Genomic DNA, 23,045 nt, shown 5'->3' with positions numbered 1-23,045 from the left:
TTTAGTTAGAGTTACAGTTTTAGTTTAGTTTTAGTTTAGATATTGGAATTTTAGTTTTGAGTCTTAACTTAGAGTTTTAGTTAGAGTTATAGTTTTTTAGTTTTAATTCAGAGTTTTAGTTTAGAGTCTTAGCTTAGAGTTTAGTTACAGTTATAGTTTACTTTAGTTTTAGTTAAGAATTTTAGTTTAGAGGTGTTGTTTAGTTATAGATAAGAGTTTTAGTTTAGAGTTTAGAGTTTTCGTTGCACTTTTAGTTTAGTTTAGTTTTAGATAAGAGTTTTAGCTTAGAGTTATAGTTTACTTTGGACTTGTAGTTTAGTTTTAACTAAACGCTTTAGCTTAGAGTTTTAGACTAGAGTCATAGCTTAGAGTTTTTTCATTGCACTTTTAGTTTAGTTTTAGATAAAAGTTTTAGTTTAGAGTTTCAGTTTGATATTAGCTTTCAGTTTTAGTTAGAGTTACAGTAGTTAAGAGTTTTAGTTTAGAGTCTCAGCTTAGAGTTTTAGTTTTATTTATAGTTTACTTTAGTTTTAGTTGAGAATTTAGAGTTTTAGAGTCTTAGCTTAGAGTTTTTTTGTTAGAGTTATAGTTTAGTTTAGTTTAGATATTGGAGTTTTAGTTTTGAGTCTTAGCTTAGAGTTTTAGTTAGAGTTATAGTTTAGTTTAGTTTTAATTCAGAGTTTTAGTTTAGAGTCTTAGCTTAGAGTTTAACTTAGAGTTATAGTGTAGTTTAGTTTTATTTAAGAATTTTAGCTTAGAGGTGTTGTTTAGTTTTAGATAGGAGTTTTAGTTTAGAGTTTTAGTTATAGTTTAGTTTAGTTTTAGTTTAGAGTCTAGAGTTTTAATTTAGAGTGTTAGCTTAGAGTTTTAGTTAGAGTTATAGTTTACTTTAGTTTTAGTTAAGAGTTTTAGTTTAGAATTATAGTTTAGTTTTAGTTAAGAGTTAAAGTTTAGTTTTAGTTTTAGTTAAGAGTTTGAGTTTGGAGTTGTTGTTCAGTTCTAGTTAAGAGTTTTAGTTTAGAGTTGTTGTTTATTTTTAGTTTAGAGTTGTTGTTTAGTTTTAGTTAAAAGTTTTAGTTTAGAGTCGTAGTTTAGTTTAGTTTTAGTTAAGAGTTTTAGTTTAGAGTTGTTGTTTAGTTTTAGATATGAGTTTTAGTTTACAGTTTTAGTTTGATATTAGCTTACAGTTTTAGTTATAGTTTTTGTTACAGTTTAGTTATAGTTATAGTTAGTTTTAGATAAGAGTTTCAGCTTAGAGTTTTAGTTAGAGTTATAGTTTACTTTGGACTTGTAGTTTAGTTTTAACTAAACGTTTTAGCTTAGAGTTTTAGACTAGAGTCATAGCTTAGAGTTTTTTCATTGCACTTAGTTTAGTTTAGTTTTAGAAAAGAGTTTTAGTTTAGAGTTTTAGTTTGGTATTAGCTTACAGTTTTAGTTAGAACTATAGTAGTTAAGAGTTTTAGTTTAGAGTTTAGAGTTTTATTTTAGAGTCTTAGCTTAGAGTTTTAGTTAGAGTTATAGTTTAGTTTACTTTTAGTTGAGAGTTTTTGTTTAGAGTTACAGTCGTTAAGAGTCTTAGTTTAGAGTTTAGAGTTTTAGTTTATAGTATTAGCTTATAGTTTTAGTTCTATTTATAGTTTACTTTAGTTTTAGTTGAGAATTTAGAGTTTTAGTTTAGAGTCTTATCTTAGAGTTTTTTTTGTTAGAGTTAAAGTTTAGTTTAGATATTTGAGTTTTAGTTTTGAGTCTTAGCTTAGAGTTTTAGTTAGAGGTATAGTTTAGTTTAGTTTTAATTCAGAGTTTTATTTTAGAGTCTTAGCTTAGAGTTTTAGTTAGATTTATAGTTTAGTTTAGTTTAGTTAAGAATTTTAGTTTTGAGGTGTTGTTTAGTTTTAGATAGGAGTTTTAGTTTAGAGTTTAGAGTTTTAGTTAGAGCTATAGTTTAGTTTAGTTTTAGTTTAGAGTCTAGAGTTTTAATTTAGAGTGTTAGCTTAGAGTTTTAGCTAGAGTTACAGTTTACTTTAGCTTTAGTTAAGAGTTTTAGTTAAGAGTTTTAGTTTAGAATTGTTGTTTAGCTTTAGTTTAGAGTTGTTGTTTAGTTTTAGATAAGAGTTTTAGTTTAGAGTTGTTGTTTAGTTTTAGTTAAGAGTTTTAGTTTAGAGTTGTTGTTTAGTTCTAGATATGAGTGTTAGTTTAGAGTTTTAGTTTGATATTATCTTACAGTTTTAGTTGTAGTTATAGTTTAGTTTAGTTGTAGTTCAGAGTCTAGAGTTTCAAGTTAGACTCTCAACACTTAGAGTTTTAGTTAGTTATATTTTATTATAGTTTTAGTTAAGTGTTTTTGGACTTGTAGTTTAGTTTTAACTAAACTTTTTAGCTTAGAGTTTTAGACTAGAGTCTTAGCTTAGAGTTTTTTCATTGCACTTTTAGTTTAGTTTAGTTTTAGTTTAGAGTTTCAGTTTGGTATTAGCTTACAGTTTTAGTTAGAGTTATAGTAGTTAAGAGTTTTACCTTAGAGTTTAGAGTTTTAGTTTAGAGTCTTAGCTTAGAGTTTTAGTTAGAGTTATAGTTTAGTTTACTTTTAGTTAAGAGTTTTTGTTTAGAGTTTAGAGTCTTTGCTTAGAGTTTTATTTAGAGTTATAGTTTTGGTTTATTTTAGTTGAGAGTTTTAATTTAGAGTTATAGTTTAGTTAAGAGTTTTAGTTTAGAGTTTAGAGCTTTAGTTTAGCGTCTTTGGTTTCTCCACGTTTAAGTTAGGTTAGGTTATCATGAGCTTAGGTTAGGTTAGATTAGGTTAGGCTAGGTTAGCCTACGTACGCATGCGTACGTAGGCTAACTTAACTTAGCCTAAACTAATCTAACCTAACCTAAGCTCATGATAACCTAACCTAACTTAAACGTGGAGAAACCTAAGACGCTAAACTAAAACTCTAAACTAAAACTCTTAACTAAACTATAACTCTAAATTAAAACTCTTAACTAAAACTATAACTCTAACCTAAGACTCTAAACTCCAAGCTAAAACCCCAAACTAGAACTCTTAACTAGAGCTATACTGAACTATACCTCTAACTAAAACTCTAAGCTAAGATTCTAAACTAAAACTCTAAACTCTAAACTAAAACTCTTAGCTACTATAACTCTAACTAAAACTGTAAGCTAATACCGAACTGAAACTCTTAAACTAAAACTTATATCTAAAACTAAGCTAAACTAAAAGTGCAATGAAAAACTCTAAGCTTTGACTCTAGTCTAAAACTCTAAACTATAACTTTAAGCTAAAACTAAATTACAAGTCCAAAAACACTTAACTAAAATAAAATATAACTTAATAAAACTCTAAGTGCTGAGAGTCTAACTTGAAACTCTAGACTCTGAACTACAACTAAACTAAACTATAACTATAAACTAAAATTCTTGACTAAAATTAAACTAAACTATAACTTTAACTAAAACTCTAAACTCCAAACTAAAACTCTGAAGTCTAAACTAAAACTCTTAACTAGAATTAAACTAAACTATAACTCTAACTAAAACTCTAAGCTAAAACTCTAAAAGTAAAACTAAAGTAAACTATAAATCTTACTAAAACTCTAAGCTAACACTCTAAATTAAAACTCTAGACTCTAAACTAGAACTAAACTTAAACTAAAACTCTAAACTAAAACTCTTATCCAAAACTAAAACTCTTATCTAAAACTAAACAACACCTCTAAACTAAAGCTCCTAACTAAAACTAAACTAAAACTCTAAACTCTTAACTAAAACTCTAAGCTAAGACTCAAAACTAAAACTCTGAATTAAAACTAAACTAAACTATAACTCTAACTAAAACTCTAAGCTAAGACTAAACTAAAACTCTTAACTACTATAACTCTAACTAAAACTACAATCTAATATCAAACTGAAACTCTAAACTAAAACTGAATTAAAACTAAACTAAACTATACCTCTAACTAAAACTCTAAACTAAAACTCCAATATCTAAACTAAACTATAACTCTAACAAAAAAAAATCTAAGCTAAGACTAATTAAAACTCTAGATTCTCAACTAAAACTAAAGTAAACTATAAATAGAACTAAAACTATAAGCAAAGACTAAACTAAAATTCTAAACTCCAACTAAAACTCTAAGCTAAGACTCTAAACTCTTAACTAAAAGTAAACTAAACTATAACTCTAACTATATCTCTAAACTAAAACTCTTAACTACTATAACTCTAACTAAAACTATAAGCTAATACCAAACTGAAACTTTAAGCTAAAACTCTTATCTAAAACTAAACTAAAATTGCAATGAAAAAACTCTAAGCTATGACTCTAGTATAAAACTCTAAGCATAAACGTTAAGTTAAAACTAAACTAAAAGTCCAAAAACACTTAACTAAAATAAAATATAACTCTAACTAAAACTTTAAGTGTTGAGAGTCTAACTTGAAACTCTAGACCCTGAACTACAACTAAACTATAACTCTAACTAAAACTCTAAGCTACTATCAAACTAAAACTCATATCTAAAACTAAACAACAACTTTAAACTAAAACACTTAACTAAACTACAACTCTAAACTAAAACTCTTAACTAAAACTAAACAACAACTCTTATCTAAAACTAAACTAAAACTTATAACTAAAACTAAACAACTACTCTAAACTAAAACTCTTAACTAAAACTAAACTGCAACTCTAAACTAAAACTAAACTATAAATCTAAACTAAATCTCTTAACTGAAACTAAAGTAAACTATAACTCTAACTAAAACTCTAAGCTAACGCTCTAAATTAAAACTCTAAACTAAAACTAAACTATAACTCTAACTAAAACTCTAAACTCTAAACTAAAACTCTTATCTAAAACTAAACAACACCTCTAAACTAAAATTCTTAACTAAAACTAAACTAAACTATAACTCTAGCTAAAACTCTAAGCTAAGACTCTAAACTAAAAGTCCAATATCTAAACTAAACTCTAGCTCTAACAAAAGAAAACTAAGCTAAGACACTAAACTAAAACTCTAAATTCTCAACTAAAACTAAATTAAACTATAAATAGAACTAAAACTATAAGCTAAGACTCTAAATTAAAACTCTAAACTAAAACTCTTAACGACTGTAACTCTAAACAAAAAACTCTTAACTAAAAGTAAACTAAACTCTAACTAAAACTCTAAGCTAAGACTCTAAACTCTAAACTAAAACTCTTAACTACTATAACTCTAACTAAAATGTAAGCTAATACCAAACTGAAACTCTAAACTAAAACTCTTATCTAAAAAAAAACTAAACTAAAAGTGCAATGAAAAAACTCTAAGCTATGACTCTAGTCTAAAACTCTAAGCTAAAACGTTTAGTTAAAACTAAACTACAAGTCCAAAAACACTGAACTAAAATAAAATATAACTCTTTAAGTGTTGAGAGTCTAACTTGAAACTCTAGACTCTGAACTACAACTAAACTATATCTCTAACTAAAAACGTAAGCTAATATCAAACTAAAACTCATATCTAAAACTAAACAACAACTCTAAACTAAAACTCTTAACTAAAACTAAACTAAACTAAAACTCTTAACTAAAACTAAACAACAACTCTAAGCTAAAACTCTTAACTAAAACTAAAATACAACTCTTAACTAAAACTAAACAATAAGTCTAAACTAAAACTAAACTAAAACTAAACTACAACTCATATCTAAAAATAAACTATAGGTCTTAAAGAAAATTCTTTACTAAAACTGAAGTAAAATACAAATATATCTGAAATTCTAAGCAAACAATAAACAAAAACTCTGGATTAAAACTAAACTAAAACTCCTATATAAAACTAAACAACACCTCTAAACTAAAATTCTTAACTAAAACTAAACTAAACTATAACTCTAACTAAAACTCCAATATCTAAACTAAACTATAACTCTAACAAAAAAAACTCTAAGCTAAGACTAAACTAAAACTCTAAATTCTCTACTAAAACTAAAGTAAACTATAAATAGAACTAAAACTCTAAGCTGAGACTCTAAACTAAAACTCTAAACTAAAACACTTAACTACTGTATCTCTAACTAAAACTGTAAGCTAATATCCAACTGAAACTCTAAACTAAAACTCTTATCTAAAACTAAACTAAAAGTGCAATGAAAAAACTCTAAGCTTTGACTCTAGTCTAAAACTCTAAGCTAAAGCTTTTAGTTAAAACTAAACTACAAGTCCAAAGTAAACTATAATTCTAACTAAAACTCTAAGCTAAAACTTTTATCTAAAACTAAACTAAACTAGAAGTGCAACGAAAACTCTAAACTAAAACTAAAGTAAACTATAACTCTAACTAAACTGTAAGCTAAGACTCTAAACTAAAACTCTGAATTAAAACTAAACTATAACTAACTATAACTCTAAGCTAAGATTCAAAACTAAAACTCTTAACTAAAACTAAACTAAAACTGTAACTCTAACTAAAACTCTAAAGTAAAACTGTAAACTAAAACTATAAACTCTAAACTAAACTCTTAAGTAAAACTAAACTAGAGATCTAAACTAAAGCTTCTAACTAAAACTAAACTAAAACTCTAACTAAACTCTAAGCTAAGACTCTAAACTAAAACTCTAAATCCTCAACTATAACTAAACTAAACTATAAATAGAACTAAAACTCTAAGCTAAGACTAAACTAAAACTCTAAACTCTAACTAAAACTCTAAGCTAAGACTCTAAACTAAAACTCTAAACACTAACTAAAACTCTAAGCTAAGACTTTAAACAAAAAACTTAACTAAAACTCTAAGCTAAGAATCTAAACTAAAACTCCTAACTACTATAACTCTTAACTAAAACTGTAAGCTAATACCAAACTGAAACTCTAAATTAAAACTCTTAAATAAAACTAAACTATAACTCTTAACAAAAATTAAACTAAATTATAACTAACTAAAACTTTAAGTTAAGACTCTAAACTAAAACTCTAAATTCTAACTAAAACTCTAAGCTAAGACTCTAAACTCTAAACAAAAACTCATTACTAAAACTAAACTATAAGTCTAACTAAAACTCTAAAGTAAAACTCTAAACTAAAACTCTTAACTACTATAACTCTAACTAAAACTGTAAGCTAATACCAAACTAAAACTCTTAACTAAAACTAAACTATAACTCTAAACTAAAACTCTTAACAAAAATTAAACTAAACTCTAACTAAAACTCTAAACTCTAAAGTCCAAACTAAGACTCTTAACTAAAATTAAAATAAATTATAACTCTAAATAAATATCTAAGCTAAAACTCTAAACTAAAACTCTTAACTAAAACTAAACTACAACTCTAAACTAAAATTCTTTTCTAAAACGAAACTACAACTCTAAACTGAAATTCTTAGCTAATACTAAACTAAACTAAAAGCGCAACGAAAAACTCTAAGCTAAGACTAGGCTAAAATTCTAAACTAAAACGTTTAGCTAAAACTAAACTACAGGTTCAAAACACTTAACTAAAACTAAAATAAAATATAACTCTAAATAAAACTCTAAGTGCTGAGACTCTAACTTGAAACTCTAGACTCTGAACTATAACTAAACTAAACTATAACTCCAACTAAAACTGTAAGCTAATATCAAACTAAAACTCTAAACTCGGGAGGGGGGCTCTTTGGGGTGCCGGGGGCCCTTTTGGGGCGCTGAGGCCATTTTGGGTTGGGGTAGGGGGGTCTTTGGGTTTGGGGTAGGGGGGCCCTCGGGTTGGGGTAGGGGACCTCACAACACTGTTCAAATGGAACTTGGGTATTATAACGATCACAGATTTTCACCTCAAATCATCTTCTAAATCATCTTCTAAAATGACTTAAACTGTTTCGCCCAAACCATCTTCTAAAATGTCTCAAACTGTTTCGCCCAAATCATCCTCTAAAATATCTCACTGTTTCGCCCAAATAATCCCTAAGCGTAATTTCTACGTATTCCTTTTGTTTTGGCATCCCTGTGCTGTCACATTTGACATTCCCAGGAAAAAATTCCCTCGTTAATCTCTTCATCGCTAAGGTGTTCTTGGTTACTCTATTAAGGCTTCGATAGAATATTAATTTATCGCTAAGTCTAAAGACCAGAGAAGCCATATTTAAAAATAGAATATCAATTTATCTCTGTCACTAAATACCGTTTATCCCTCAGACCTACAGATCAAAGAAGCCATAATGTTTCCCCTCTTGTCCTAGTCGATTATGCAAATCAATTTGTCAGAAATTCTCTCCCCTCGATTATGTAAATTAATTTCTCAGAAATTCTCTCCCCTCGAGTCGATCAATACATCTCCCCCGTTAATGCGCATGTGCAAACTTCGTCCCGGAGACAATACACTTGGAAACAACAAATAAATCGACCTTGAAAGCGGTGTCATTTACCCTTTAGAATCAATAAACCATGAAAATACATCAAAGTGAGAAAAATCCTGTTTTTTCATTCTCAGTAACAAAAACCATAAAAACATGCATAAATTATGTACTGTCAGTGCTGGTACTGTCATTCCTACTAATTATGTCTTTTAGGATAACTTAATCCCCCAAAGTCCCCTGGGGGGAGGGCTGAAAATTATGAACTTATTCTAATCAACGGCCTTTATGATTAAGGGGTCATTTTTAAAGAATTGGAATAAAATTCGAACTTTAGTGTAAAGAGCGACGTATTGACTAGGGGGTGAACCCACAAATATACGCATTAAAAATATATGAATATAGAAGTTCGTTACGTATGATAATTCGTAAGTGACGTATATTTATTACTAATTAAAACGTTCGTAAATAAAATTAAACAACTTTCAGAAAAGCCATTTAACCAAATAAAAGTAAAATTAATATGCAAATTTTTTTTTAATTATTCATCTACAGTGAGTCAAAATCAAATTCTGCATTAATTCAAAAACGTTCAAAAATTAAATATAAAAAAAATTGACTCTTTTTCACAACTCTATTTTTTTAAACAATAAAAATCTTAGCGTAAAGAGCGAGACGTTAAGGAGGGGACAGCCCCTTTCATATACGGAATAATTTCTGTTCGTTTTAAAGTTTTAATGTCGATCGTTACTTTCAGTTTTTATTTATTTATTTATTTATTTATTTTTTATTTTTTTTTCAAGAATAGGATCAGTTTTTTTTGCCAGAATAAAAAAAAAAATCGGGAAACATTTTTAAATCTTTTATCAGTTAGTTATAAAGGAAATATTTGAAGTCAGAGGCGTTATAACTAAAGATGTGTCTTCTATTTCTATTTTATTTTAAGATGTTTTAGTTTTGAAACCCATTTTCTGAATAAAAGAGTCTTCACACTGTGTTTCTAAATGTTGGGCAAATTGCAGAGGATGAGAAATAATTTGATCATTCTGCTATCTCACAGAAAATGAAATTGACAAATGAGATTTATATGTTTGTTAACACAATTAAAAAAATATAACACACTTTTATTCACATGTTCCCTGTAAGCTTTTAGCTCTGAGGCTGACTTAGTGGACGTTTTTGCTGAAATATTTACTCTGTTTTTATTTATTTTTTTTTTAACTGTCTGAAAATCACCCTCCTTTGATTTCTTAATTACTATTTTACTTCTTTTTTTTTGTCAAACATCATGTGTAGCTAGTTTGGTCTCAGAATTTTTTTAGGATTATTGTAAAAATTGCACTAGAAAACCTCACCAAAGCAGTTAAGTTTTTTTTTTTTTTAAGTCTTAAAAATGCCCAAATTTTGCAGGAAAATACCTTTAAAAGGATGCATAAGAATTATGGTCAAGAAAAATTCTGACATTATCATTAATAAACATTTAAGTAAAGGTGGCTATTCATGGATACAAACCATTGTTTGGTAGTGTTATATGTTATGGTGACTAGCCGGTTTGAACATATGTGCTTGTACTTGTATCTATGTCCAAGGACTCATCATGACATCCACCAAATGATGCTAAGATCTAGCTCCAGGGCATTTCATATGTATAATCTACCTATAATTAGGCTACAGTGCAGTTTGCATTAGTTTTGCTCCATATGTGCTACAAAACTTTGATTTGCATGTCTTGGCAGGACTTCATTTGTAGAATTAGATTTTATTTTACTTGCAGTTCCAAAACTACTGTCTGATCTCATAATAAAATTGCTAAAAAGAGCCAAGAGGACTTTTAGAACAGGGCAATGGGAAACTGCTATTTTGAGGTTAAGTCAGATCTACTCAATTCCTGACACAATAGAATTTGAGTCGCATGGTTTTGCTGGTTCAAGTATTGGAGCCAAATTGAGACTTCTTAAGGTTAGTGTTTAACAGTATCAATTATTATAATGTATCATACTGCGAATTCATCAAGAAGGAAAGAGTCAACTCTCCAGATGCATATCTATGAAGCAAAAGAAAAGTAAAACACAAGGGCAGAGAGAGGGAGAGGGACATGGAAAGGAAATTGTATGATATTAGTAAACTTCCCTGGATAGGGAAGTTAATGCACCTTTTCTATTTTCACTGATTATGATTCATCTGCTTATTTTATACCCCTGAGTTATTTGTCCAAAGACACCTTCCAGTCTTATTTATTGAAATTCCTTCTCTGTTAAATATATTGAAAACAACTCTTTGAATATGGTTGTTACAAGATGTAATATGTCCAGGTTTCTACTAAAATATCAAACAGTTTGTGGTAACAAACTGTAAGTAAAGAGTAACTCCGCTCAATAGTAAGCAAAAGTATAAAAAAACAGAATTTCGATATCAACATATTCATCAAAGAAATTGGCTTTTTCTGCTAATTCCAAATACATAAGGTTCAATAGGTTTAGTTTCACCCATCAAAAGCTTCAAGCCTAAGAATATCTGCCTGAATTTCGAAAAAGAGGGGAAACACCTCCCAAATATTAAACAATCTTAGAGAAAATTGCTCTATCAGAAAACCTTATTTTATGGGTTTTAAGCTCCCACATGCAAAAATGTAGAATAGTTGCGCTTATTTGTCTTATTTTGGTATTTTATTCCCCATGGCTGACTGTGTCAAACCAATTGTCCTAGAATATCACGATGGGGTTCATTCCAAGGAAAATAAAAGTTCTAGTACTCTTTTCAAGTGACCCAAAATATTGAATGGCAACTAGATCCCTCCCATGCCCCTTTTTTCCCAAAGTCGTCTGATCAGAAATTTGAGGTAGCCATCTTGTTTAGCATAGTTGAAAGGTCCAATAACTCCTTTTGAGGATAACACGCCCCCTCCCAAAGGGATCTGGGGAAATGGTTGTAATTTACGAAATTTGCCCTTTGTTTGCATATAGTATTTGTTATTAGGAAGTATATACATATATAGATTTTGAGGGGTATTTTTCATGGGGAGAACTTTCTGCAGAGAGGGAAGTTTCTTGGGGTGAACTTTCCAGTGTAAATTTTGTGTTGGGAAATATGCCAAAATTCCTATGTGAAATTCTTTTTATTTGTCTTACTTTCTCTTTTTTCGACTCAATTTCACATATGGAGATGTTCTGGGTAAATTTTTCTAGCGGAAATTTTCAGCGGGGCTAGAATTGCCTGGATAATCTGTACATTGGTGGGTGGGGGGGGGGGCTCTGCGGTAGAAATTATCCATAGGGAATATTCCACGGCAGCAACTTCCAACTTGGGGAGGATTTTGGGAAAAAACTCCACAGAATGGGTGATTTCTGGTATAATTTGAAAAACGATCAGGAACTAAAGTTATTTCAAATGAAAGTATGCTAAAGAGAATTTTTTAGTTGGAATTGTCCACAATTATTTCCTGGGGAAATTTTCAGTGAGGATGGAATTGTCCGGGGGAATTTTAAGGGGATGAATTATTTTACGTGTGAGGAACTTTTCGTGGGGGAAGGTAATTTTCCATGGAGCGGGAGCCGGATCTCTGTTATTGTTTGAAAAATGACCGAGGAATTAAATAAAAAAAAACTGAAAGTAAAACACTTCAGCGGGAAGAGCGAGGTATTTAGGAGGGGTCAAACCTCTTATATATTGAATAATTTCTGTTTGTTTTAAGTTATAATGTTGCTCCTTACTTTTAGTTGAAAAAACGTGTTTTTTTATTGATTACCTCATGAATTGAAGATCTTGTTGATTTAAATTGGCTTGAAATGCGTCAGCTCTTTACAAACACCCTGGCAATTGTCTACTTCAGTCATTCCATTCCCTGCTATATTTCTATTAGAATTATACAACCAGCTAGAAACCTAACTGAATATACTTATTTGCTTCCTATGAGAGATTTTCTGGAGATACATAAATAGGCAGTTTCAAAATAAGAATCAGAAATGTTTTGGAAAAAAACAAACTCTAAATTTTTAAAGCAAACTTTAAAGAAACCACATAAGATTTTTTTCTGAAGTGTTGTTGTGTTCTGAAACGTCATTCTTCATTTTCAAGATAGTTAGCATGATGCTAGAAATCGTATTTTACGGTATAGTTTTAAAGTGAGAATTTAAAGAAAAATGATAAATGACAGTTTTTTTTATTATTTTTTTCTAGTCTTTTCCTTCTTTTCTCTAGTCTGTTTCTAGCTGTTTCTAATCTACATGGTCTCTTTTCCTTCCCGTATAGCGTAGAACCATCTAAGCAGCATCTTCAATTTAGAATAGGGACTCTACCTAGGGAGAGGGTTAGCAAGGGCTGTATTGACTAGAGGCTCCTCAAAATCAATGTATTATATATTAAATATTGCTAACCATTATATTTACAAGTTTGAAACAAGTAATTTTCCATGCCATCGCAATTGTAGAGTTGTTTCATTGATTTTTATCATATTAAATGAGAAGAACTAGTGTTTTCAACCATAGTTAAGGAGAAACATTAAAACTTAAAACAAACAGAAATTATTCTGCATGTGAGGGGGGCTGCGCCTTCCTCAACTCTCGTTCTTCAAATAAAATCTTAAAGGTCTTGAAAAATACCTCTCATTCAAAATCAAAGGCCCTTGTGTTTTAGTTGTGTTGATTAGGTTCTTTGAAATACATTCTAAGCAAATGTTATCAATGAATTGTTTCCAGGCGCAAGCCACCTGGTGTTAAGCATCAATGTATCGTGCCAATTGCTACGTCTTGAGATACATGTTTCTGGGAATTTCTTGGTATGATTCTGACAACTGTTTGTTTCCGAGAATTTTTTGGTATGTTTCCGAGAATTTCAAAACTGATGCGTTAGTCACCTGAGCCAGCATGTCAATGATATTATTATGTTCTTAGACATACATACTAAGCAAATGCTATCAACGCGTTATATCCGAGTTCTTTTTTGGCATCGTTCCGAGAATATACGTACCACAGTGATTTGAGATGGTTGCTAGACAGACATATTCATTTTGTACTCTAATGGGATCAAACACACTGATTCTTTTGATGGTTAATGACACTTGTTTCAGTCCAAAAATTGTAATGACTACAGTCGGCCAGGCATCCTTTTCGTAATATAATGGTCCTTAGCACACTGATTTTCCTTTACGGGCGTGCGCATGAGTTTGGGTCCCCATGTTCCCCTCCAGGGCCCCAGGGCCCTCCTACCCCGATTTTTTTTTTTTGAACTTAGGAAATATTATTTTTTTGAACTAAGTATACTTTTTTCAACTTAGAATTTTTCTTTTTTGAACTTAGGATTTTTTTTTTATTAGAATTTTGTTTGAACTTAGAATTTTTTTCATTTTTTATTTAACTTAAAAAATTTTCAACTTTTTTCATGTCTTAAAATCAGACACACAGGTACAGAGAGAGAGAGAGAGAGAGAGAGAGAGAGAGAGAGAGAGAGAGAGAGAGAGAGAGAGAGAGAGAGAGAGAGAGAGAGAGAGAGAGAGAGAGAGAGAGAGGGGAACAAATAAGCTTTCAAATGGGTATAAATCCATTTATTTAGACAGTGAAAAAACAGGTACAAAAGTCCAGATTCGTCTTAGAACGGTAGTGTGGTCTAAGAAAACAACACGTAATTTAAAGGTGTTATTTCGAAAATAAGAGAGAGAGAGAGAGAGAAACACAAACACACAGATTCAGACACACAAACACACAGATTCAGACACACAAACACTCGGAGTCAGACACACAAGCACAAAGAGACAGACAAACAGACGGTCAGACACACAAGCACAGAGAGAGAAAGATAGACAAAAACACACAAACACTCAGAGTTAGACACGCAAAGACAGACAAACAGACGGTCAGACATACAGGTACAGAGAGATAAAGAGACAAAAACACACATAGAGTCAGATACACAAACACACAGAGACAGGAAAACAGACGGTCAGACACCCAGCCACGGAGAGACAAAAACATACAAAAACAAACATAGTTAGACACACAAACACAGAGAGACAAGCAAACAGAGGGTCAAACACACAGGGAGAGAGAGAGAGAGAAAAAAAACTCACATAGACAGGCAAACAGATGGTCAGACACACAGGCACAGAGAGAGAGAGACAAAAACATACACAAACACACAGAAACACACAAGGACAGACAAACAGACGGTCAGGCACACAAGTACTGAGAGAGAGAGAGAGACAGAGACTCAAGAGTCAGGCACTCAGAGACAGGCAAACAGACGGTCAGACACACAGGCACAGAGAGAGAGAGAGAGAGAGAGAGAGAGAGAGAGAACACACCAACACACTGAGAAAGAGACGCAAGCACACAAAGACAGACACAAAGAGAAAGAAAGAGAGAGAGACAAAAACACACAGAGAAAGAAACACAAAAACAGACACAGAGGGGGAGAGATAAAAAACCACACAAAGAAAGACACACAAATACACAGAGACAGAAAAATACAAATATACGGTCAGACACACATGCACAGAGAGAGAAAGAGAGAGAAAAAACACAGCGTCAGACACACAAAAACAGGCGAAAAGACGGTCAGACACAGAGAGAGAGAGTGAGAGAAAAACACAGATTATGCAACTCATTTGTCACGAGCTATCGGCTATCAAAAATGGGAGAGAGAGAGAGAGAGAGAGAGAGAAACACACAGAGTCAGACACACAAACACACAGAGACAGGCAAACGGACGGTTAGACACACATGCACAGAGAGAGAGAGAAAGAAACACACAGATAAAGTAAAAGATTTTTAACTGATAGGTTACTTTAGACTAACTGCTTTCGAGCTAGGTTCATTTGGGTTCATTTAACGTGGCACGCCACCGAAAGAAGTGTCCTTGACCATCAAAAGAATCAGTGTGCTTGGTACGATTAGAGCACAAAATGAATAATTTCGTCTAGCAACCTTCTCAAATCACTGTGGTACGCATATTCTCGAAATGATGCTAAAAAAAGCACTCGGAAACAACGCGTTGAAAGCTTTTGCTGAGAAAATATGTCTAAGATCATAATAATATCATTGACATGTTGGCTCAGTTGACTAATGCATCATTCTTGAAATTCTCGGAAACATACCAAGTAATTCTCGGAAAAAAACAGTTGTCGGAATGATGCCAAGAAATTCCCGGAAACATTTATCTAAAGGCGTAGCAATTGCATATTAACTTTGCTCGATTCAGTGATCCTTAAAACCAGGTGGCTTGTGCCTGGAAACAATGCATTGATAACATTTGCTGAGTTTGTATTTCTATTAACCTAATAATATCTATTGCTTGTTGGCTCAGTTGACTAAAGTGTCGTTCTTTTACCATGGGAAATTTTGGGTCTCACGTTCGATTCCTACACTAGACAAAAATTTCATAAAATCAATGGAAAAACAGCTTAAGGGCTGGGCACACGTAGCTGATTTTGGGAACTGATTTCCAAATCAGCGCCGATTCTAAAAGAAATCGGCGTCGATTTGAGCTTGAAATATTTTCTAGTTTTCGGCAGCAATTTACAAAATCAGCGCTGATCTTCATCATGATCATCACACAAAAAAATAGGGACACAAATAAATAGTCAGCCAGAGATATCTGTGGTGAAAGACCCCACTACTGAGCTGAGAACTAAGCTGAGATCAATCAAGCAACTATTAATAAACTCAAGTTGATTATGTGCGTCCATGATTATTTGTTTTGAAAATCTCGCGTAATAAATTTTTCTTTCAAATAATTTTTCTTACCGCTATCGTTTGTTCACTGATGCTAAAATTGGTTCCCGAAATCAGCTACGTGTGCAGAGCCCTTTAGTGGGTAAAAAAAAAATTGTTGTTGGAAAAGAAAACATGTTGAAATCGATAGCTGTATTTAATAATACCGCCATCTATGACTTTAGTTGTGTAGATGGCAGCACTGGGGGAGTCCCCCTCCTCCTATGTGGTCTAAAAAGTCCCGGTACTGGGGAATGAAAGGGCAGGGCTCTGATCGGACTATTGCCCTTCATACTACTAATAATTTCTGCTTGTTTTAAGTTTGATTGAAAAATCCCCCCTACCGTAGAAAATTACCCTGAAAAATTTCCGTAAACTTCCCAATAATGAATACTATATGGGGAAAATTTTGGCAAATTGCGTAATCTACAGCCCTGTCCCTTGGAATTATGGAAGGTCCTGACTATGGTGAATTAAATGGCTATTCTATAAATTTTGATTGGATGCCTTTTGGGAAAAATTGGCGTGGTCGGTGGGCTAGGTGTCTTCTAATCTTTTTGGTCACTTAAAAACGGCACTAGAACTTTTTATTTTCGTTCGTAAGAGCTATCTCCTGATATTTTAGGACTATTAGTTCGATACGATTAACCCTGGAAATAATAAAAAAAAAAAACAAATAAAAAAAAAAAAAAAAATTGATGTTAGTTGTTTCGGTTATCCTGATTGGAAAGAGGTACAAGGGTATAAGTTACCGTATAAACTTGTTTATGGGGTTTTATTTTACCGATTCTTTTAATCGGAAATGTTGTAACCTCTAAGCTTAGTACACTGAAACACAGTGTGTACGACTTGTAAAAAAGGATGAAAACACATTTCTAAGTAAAGGAAAAAAGAATTATTCAAGCTAATTAAATGTAAATATTTTGTTTTGTTGTGAAAAATGATAAGCTTTTATTTGATTAATTTTTGTTTTCCTATAGTATTTGGTAGAGACGTCATTAGACAACCCAGGTGCAAGTCTTAAGGCTGAAATACTTCGACTGGGACCAGAAGGCTTGAGGTTTCAACCCATTGGTAGAGACAAACGTGGCCGAAAATACTGGTATATAGTTGATACGGATTGTAATATATGGTTGTATATGGAAGATGAAGATGATGAGAAATGGGAACTTTTGGCAAGGTAAGATTGCCTCTATAGAAAAAAACAGAAGCCACTATGGAATGTTGATAACTATCTCCTTGGAAAGTAGAAAAATGTGGAGTTGTCGTATTGTTCAGGCTTATTATCTTTGGGCTTAGTATCTGATCAGCATTAAGTAGCAAAGAAGATCAAAAGGTATTATATGTTGGTGTCCAATTAGACCTAAAATTTTGGAAGAATGGTACAGAGGGCTGACACAGTTTTGTCTCCAATCTACCAGAGCGTTTTTGCACTGCAATATAAGCCCCTAGAATCTATTCAAGGTTGAATAGATTCTAGACAAATCAAAAACTCTGTGCTGCCACGTTATTACACTAGCGTATCTGGGTTGTCTTGGTAACGGAAAGGGGATCAATTTGGAATTTTCAGGGAGCGTCGCAAGATAGAGGACCAGTGGGTCGCAAATTTAGAGTTAAGGGAGGGGCAGAGGGGAGAGAGGCGAAACTTGTCCGTCTGTAATCCATGTAAAAGTTTTGGCGCTATGAGCCCCAATGGAACCAACGAAATATATGCATTTTAAGTAGCTCAGCAAATCGAAAAATCAAAAAATACTAAATAAACCTAGTTTATCAATATATCATATCTTTAATATTTTGGGAACCGCTTGGGGGGGGGGGGGGCTGATATGAAAACTGTCAGGGTGTGCAAGGGCTGAATAAGTGGACTTAATGTTTTTTGGCCTGTGGAAGGGACGAAGGTCCAAACAGATTTTCGTCTCTGATCCGCTTAAAATGTTCGCGCTGTTAGACTTTTTTTTTTACTGTGAAGTAGCAAGGTAAATCGAAAGAGATTATATGTACCCAGGCCCTCAAAGTTGTCAGGTAAGGATGGGAATGGGCCAAGAGATACGGAGTCATGAAATATTGGCTCACTCGAAAAAGAGCGAGCAATTTTTTTTTTTTTTTTTATGAAAAGCTTGGAACTTATATTCGTAAGTCCCTTAGTAGTGGGGATTCCTGAGCGTTGGAAAAACTTGAAAAACATCTTGGTTTCGGCCAAAATTTTATTTTTTCTATCGGCTAATTTTCAAAATGTTTTTGTTTCTGTGGCGACAAAAGGAGCTACTAGAATTCAAATATTTTATTTACCCCATGCTAAAAGCCTAAACTATTTAGGGCACTCAAAAACGGGGCCATAATTTTTGCATCTCTAGTCGACTTGGGTTTGTAAGTTTCTTGGCTAATTCCATCTATAAGTAGTTTTATCTATACTGCTATGGATGAATGTATGAAACCAAAATGAACGGAAATGAAATATGAATAATCAAGTCGAAGGAAATTAAACGGTAATTACGATTGATTAGGGTGGTGCTACCACTTTATCTGTATCTTTCCCTGTATAAAAACTAACACAGTGTTTGTTCCATTCTGCTGGGCGAAACGCAAAAGTGATAATTTCCGTTAGGATACAGAATTGATTTTTTTTTTAACTTGTGGTTGTTTCTGTTAATGCGACACTTGTTATATAATTAAAAAAGTTAATATTTTATAACTGTATATTAAGGGCAATTTCGGTGCAATACTTAGAATTGTTTTTAGCTATTTCAAAGCACACCTTTGCACGAAATGGGCGGAAATTCACTCCTACTTGAAAGAGTAAAGAACCGTTATTGTCCCCAATAAGCACAACTTAAATAAACGAAAGTTTGAAAAAGGATCTTCATTTTATGCTTATTCTAAATATAACACTTTTAGTTTTGTGCTTTCCAGAATTAGGCTTTATAATTTAGAAAGATGGATTTGGTCTTCATAATTTCAAAAATTAAGAAATTTAGAAAATGTAGTTAATATCTATCCCGCCTTAAATATGGTGTACTCCTTGTAAAATCAGTAAAATGTATACTTTTAAAATTCATCATGTCTGAGATTTTAGATTAAATCTTTATTAATATAACATAAATAAAAAATAGTTACAACTAAATTACTGCTCCAGCCAAAGAGGAGAATATCATTACTGTCTGAGCTTTGAGCTTTGTCATAAAATAAAATGAAACAACGTGGGCAAGGTGTAGTTTGGAGTGAGCAAAAAACAATTAACGTAAGGTACCTTATGATCTCAAATTTCACACTTTTGTCCCAAGTTTTACGATTTTTGGGACTGACCTTTGGTTTTGGCATTGCGACTAAAGATATACGAAATTTTTAATTTTTCTTGATGAAGAATGTCTCAGTCGCACTTTTTAGGTATCATCAGTAAGAAACAAGTTTTAGAATAATGGGAGAGAACTCAGTTGAATGGAAATTCTGTGTTCTATTGCTATTTTCTAACTTTTAAGCGTTATTTTCCATCCTTTCGTGCCGCATAGAGGTGATTTTGGCCCCAGCAAGGCAATAATGCACTATTTGTCGTTAAAGGAAATCCGTTCGAATCAACGGATACCCTACTATAAGTTGTCCAAATTTTCAAAAGTTAAAGTGAATTTTTCAATTTCGAGTAATGAGTTAATTAATTAATTAGCGCCATTCTCATGCCTGTCTAGTTAGTAAAGTGAAATTAGTAGAAGGAAGTAAGAGCAAGTACGTAATGAGAGCGAAATGAACTAAGTAAACACAACGTTGGAGTTGTGAATGGAGCGAAATGAACTAAGTAAACACAACGTTGGAGTGTTTAAATTAGTAGAAGGAAGTAAGAGCAAGTACGTAATGAGAGCGAGATGAACGTAGGAAGAGCGAGGTGTTTGGGAGTAAACACAACGTTGGAGGGTTAATCAAATATAAATAAAGGGTATAGGCGAGTCACCAGAAAAAAAAAACTAAAATTGGAGACCTGGCATTACTTTCTATCCTTTAGCGCCTCAAGGTGACGATTGTTTCCTCAACAAAGTAATAATGCACCATCTGCCGTTAAAGGAAAGCCATTTGAATCATCGATAATGCACCATTTTTTCTTCTAAAGAGACGAATTGACTTCTCTCACATAACAAATTTAGCACTTTCAGATAGGATTTTTGGCCTGGATATACAGAACATTCCCAATACTTTGTATATGTAACTATTTTTAGGCGTCAAGGGGTTGCAACACTCATGATCAGGCTTGCATTTTTTTCTACAGGGATAACTTTATATATTTATGTAGAATCGCTTATAAAATTTTGAATTATTTATATAGATTAAAGTTTTTAAAATTAATATTTAGATAGAGACGGTAAAATACCCTTGCGGGTGTTTTTTGGGTTCCGTTATAACTTCCCAAAATGAAAGTATGAAATTTTAATAGCAAATTTGACGTACTAATTCAATATTTATCTGCCTTTAAATTTCAAAGATTTGTATTATACACACTCACACATCCTGCAGCTACCCTCACTACTATGGGGATACGGGGATTTTCCCCACTTTGCCCTCTTCTCTTCAAAGGCTTGCTTGTAGCTTATGAACACATTTGCTTAATTGCCCCTTTAATCTATGTTCTGTAGTTTATATATAATGTTTTAGGGACCGTGAATCAGTTTCAAGAGTAATTGAGAATCTTGTATCAGAGACGGAAACCATTGCTAAAGAAAACACTTCGGAGTCCGTTTCGCCTGAGGATACGATTGATGACACCCAATTTAAGAATAAAATAGAGAGCGATCAGAGGAAAGATGAAGGAAATATCGATGATGCAGAAGGGATCTCTCCAGAAGTCAATAACAAGGAGGAAGGAGACAGTAACTCAAATGGGATTGACAATGATATTATTGGGGAAGAGGTTAGAGAGCCTGCTGTGCTTGTGAGCGGTCCGGGGAGAGGATCTGAGCCAGAAAGCGGAAATCAGGGAGAAGATGAATCTGATAAAAAAAAAGAAGGTAAAACTCATCTTACTTTATTTAGTTATAACGTGTTCTTGGGATAACCACGATCAATTTTTGAGTTAGTTAAGCAATACAATTTAAACGCTGATCAAAATGTTGAATAAAGATTCCTTGAAACCACAGATACATCATTTTGTGACTTGTTTGGGACGTCAAAATTTCTTTGCAGGGAGGAAGGGGGAGGGGGAGTGACGCATCTGAGAATTTATTTCGGGTTCGGATTTTTCAAACGCCAAAACCAAGTGACTATGTAAAAATTATAGAAAAAAACATTGAACAATCTCAGATTTTAGGGGGTAGATGGCGTTGCCCCCGATTCCTGTATCTGTATTTATGCCGTGCGTGGGATATAGGCCAAATATAGGAAAAGGTAAATTTTAAAGCCAAAATATTTTGAGAAGGGATGTATTTTAGTGGTTTACTCGATCATTCTTAGGGATAGAAGTCTCCTTTTCTCGTTCTGTTGTGCAGGTGTGTTATAATTTACGCTTACACGCTGGAGCACTGAGGGATGGGACTGAAGCGCTTGTTCTAAAAATGTTACAAAAAATTGCTGGGAAAACCTTGCCATAACGCAAAACGCAGAGAAGTTGAGGCGTTTTGGCCTAAAAAGACTCATTCTTAAAATGTTTTATAAATTTCATCTTGGAACAAAATCTGATTCCTCCCCTGAAGTGGAGCTCCTAGTCCCCTTAGACTAGAAGCTCCCAAATTCCATATACATCTTCTCCCTTTCAATTTCATAACGCAACCTTGGTCCTCTTTTGAGTGCTAGAAACATATCTATCCCTCTCCCCTCATGGAATCACAAAGAAGATTTAATACTTGGGAATGTGGAGCAATAAAGGTAAACTTGAAATATATTAAGAACTAACCATGCTGCACTGGGAAGCACAAATGACAAGCCCATAGTAAGTTTGTGGCCTCTTCAAAATATTTGCATAAAATGAAGAGTGTTTCAAGAAACCTGTTGGTTTGGTTTTGAGTATGGCTGTCGTATGGTTTCTGAAAGGACACGCCATTGTAGATTATTAAATAGAGGCCGTGCGTTCGGGTTTCATCAAAGGTAGGTTTTTTCACAGCTCTAACGACTAATATTTAAATATTTATGTAAAAATTGCAGTAGATAAAGCCGTTTGTGTACACTGTTGAATATTAAAACCTTCCTTGTTAGGTCTTTTCCCTTATGGAGTGTTGACTTTAAACCTCCTAAGTAAATACTGCCAAAAAACTTACACGACTTTGTGTTTCTATGTTTGCCACACGCGGCTTTGCACAACAATGACCTGCTCTTGGGTCCTTTTTTCCATTATTCCATTTTTATATTGAACCAATCTTTTGGTCCATATTCCATTTTTGGTTATGGTACACTAGAAGTCTTTGCTCGTGGGGAGCGCGCACCCTTGGTTGAGAACCTCTTGTTTAGACTGTATTCACCCTTTCTTTTCTGTTTTCTTTTTTTGTCAAAGCGGATTTGTCAAAGCGGTTGGTGATTTTATTTGTTGTTTAATAAAATTCATTTTACATCCTTTTTTTCTATTTGAAAAAAACCGAGCCTTTAAAGATTTAAATGTTCTTGCATCAGACCTTCTTTAATTTTTTGTAAATCCTTACTGGAAAAAGGGGGGTAACTGCAATATACTGCCTAATTTTTCCTTGCTCTGTATACTCATGCAAGTTTCAGAACTTGAGACAGAGGAAACTGAATGGTTTTCCTTCCGGAAAAAACAAGGGGCTTAGTAGGTTGAAGCTGCTTTGATTTCCTCATGGGAGGTTCTTTGTCCTTATCTTTGCCTTTGGGATCAGTTTCTTTTTGCATATTCGTCAAAATAAGATGTTCGTTTTTGATTAAAAATCGAAGCTGTGGATATTGTCTTCAGAAAGCAGTTATAATTTATATTTTGTCATTCTTACTTCCTTGAAATGTTCTTTCTCTCTTATAGACAAAATAACAGATGAGCTCAACCGCTTCGAGGCTTTAGATTATGGCCAGTGTTACTTTTTTTCTTCTAGAAAATGGTTGAAAAGTACCCAA

At 32.6% G+C, this 23,045-nt stretch overlaps 1 protein-coding gene across 1 annotated transcript in view; it reads left to right on the top strand.

The window, feature by feature from the left end:
- LOC148941340 (uncharacterized) overlaps window positions 1-23,045 on the top strand; it is a 106,719-nt gene that overhangs the window by 26,429 nt on the left and 57,245 nt on the right. The window contains exons 2-4 of the mRNA XM_089104670.1: window positions 10,088-10,272; window positions 16,997-17,196; window positions 20,652-21,004. Of these exons, the coding sequence (XP_088960796.1) occupies window positions 10,088-10,272; window positions 16,997-17,196; window positions 20,652-21,004 (738 nt within the window). The remainder of the gene's footprint in view (window positions 1-10,087; window positions 10,273-16,996; window positions 17,197-20,651; window positions 21,005-23,045) is intronic.

The sequence above is a fragment of the Artemia sp. Qi Xiang Cuo genome, chromosome 18 (genome assembly GCF_049724085.1).
Source record: "Artemia sp. Qi Xiang Cuo chromosome 18, ASM4972408v1, whole genome shotgun sequence".
Classification (NCBI taxonomy): domain Eukaryota; kingdom Metazoa; phylum Arthropoda; class Branchiopoda; order Anostraca; family Artemiidae; genus Artemia; species Artemia sp. Qi Xiang Cuo.
Note: the sequence above shows the minus strand (reverse complement) of the source record. Positions and strands in the feature narration are given on the sequence as shown.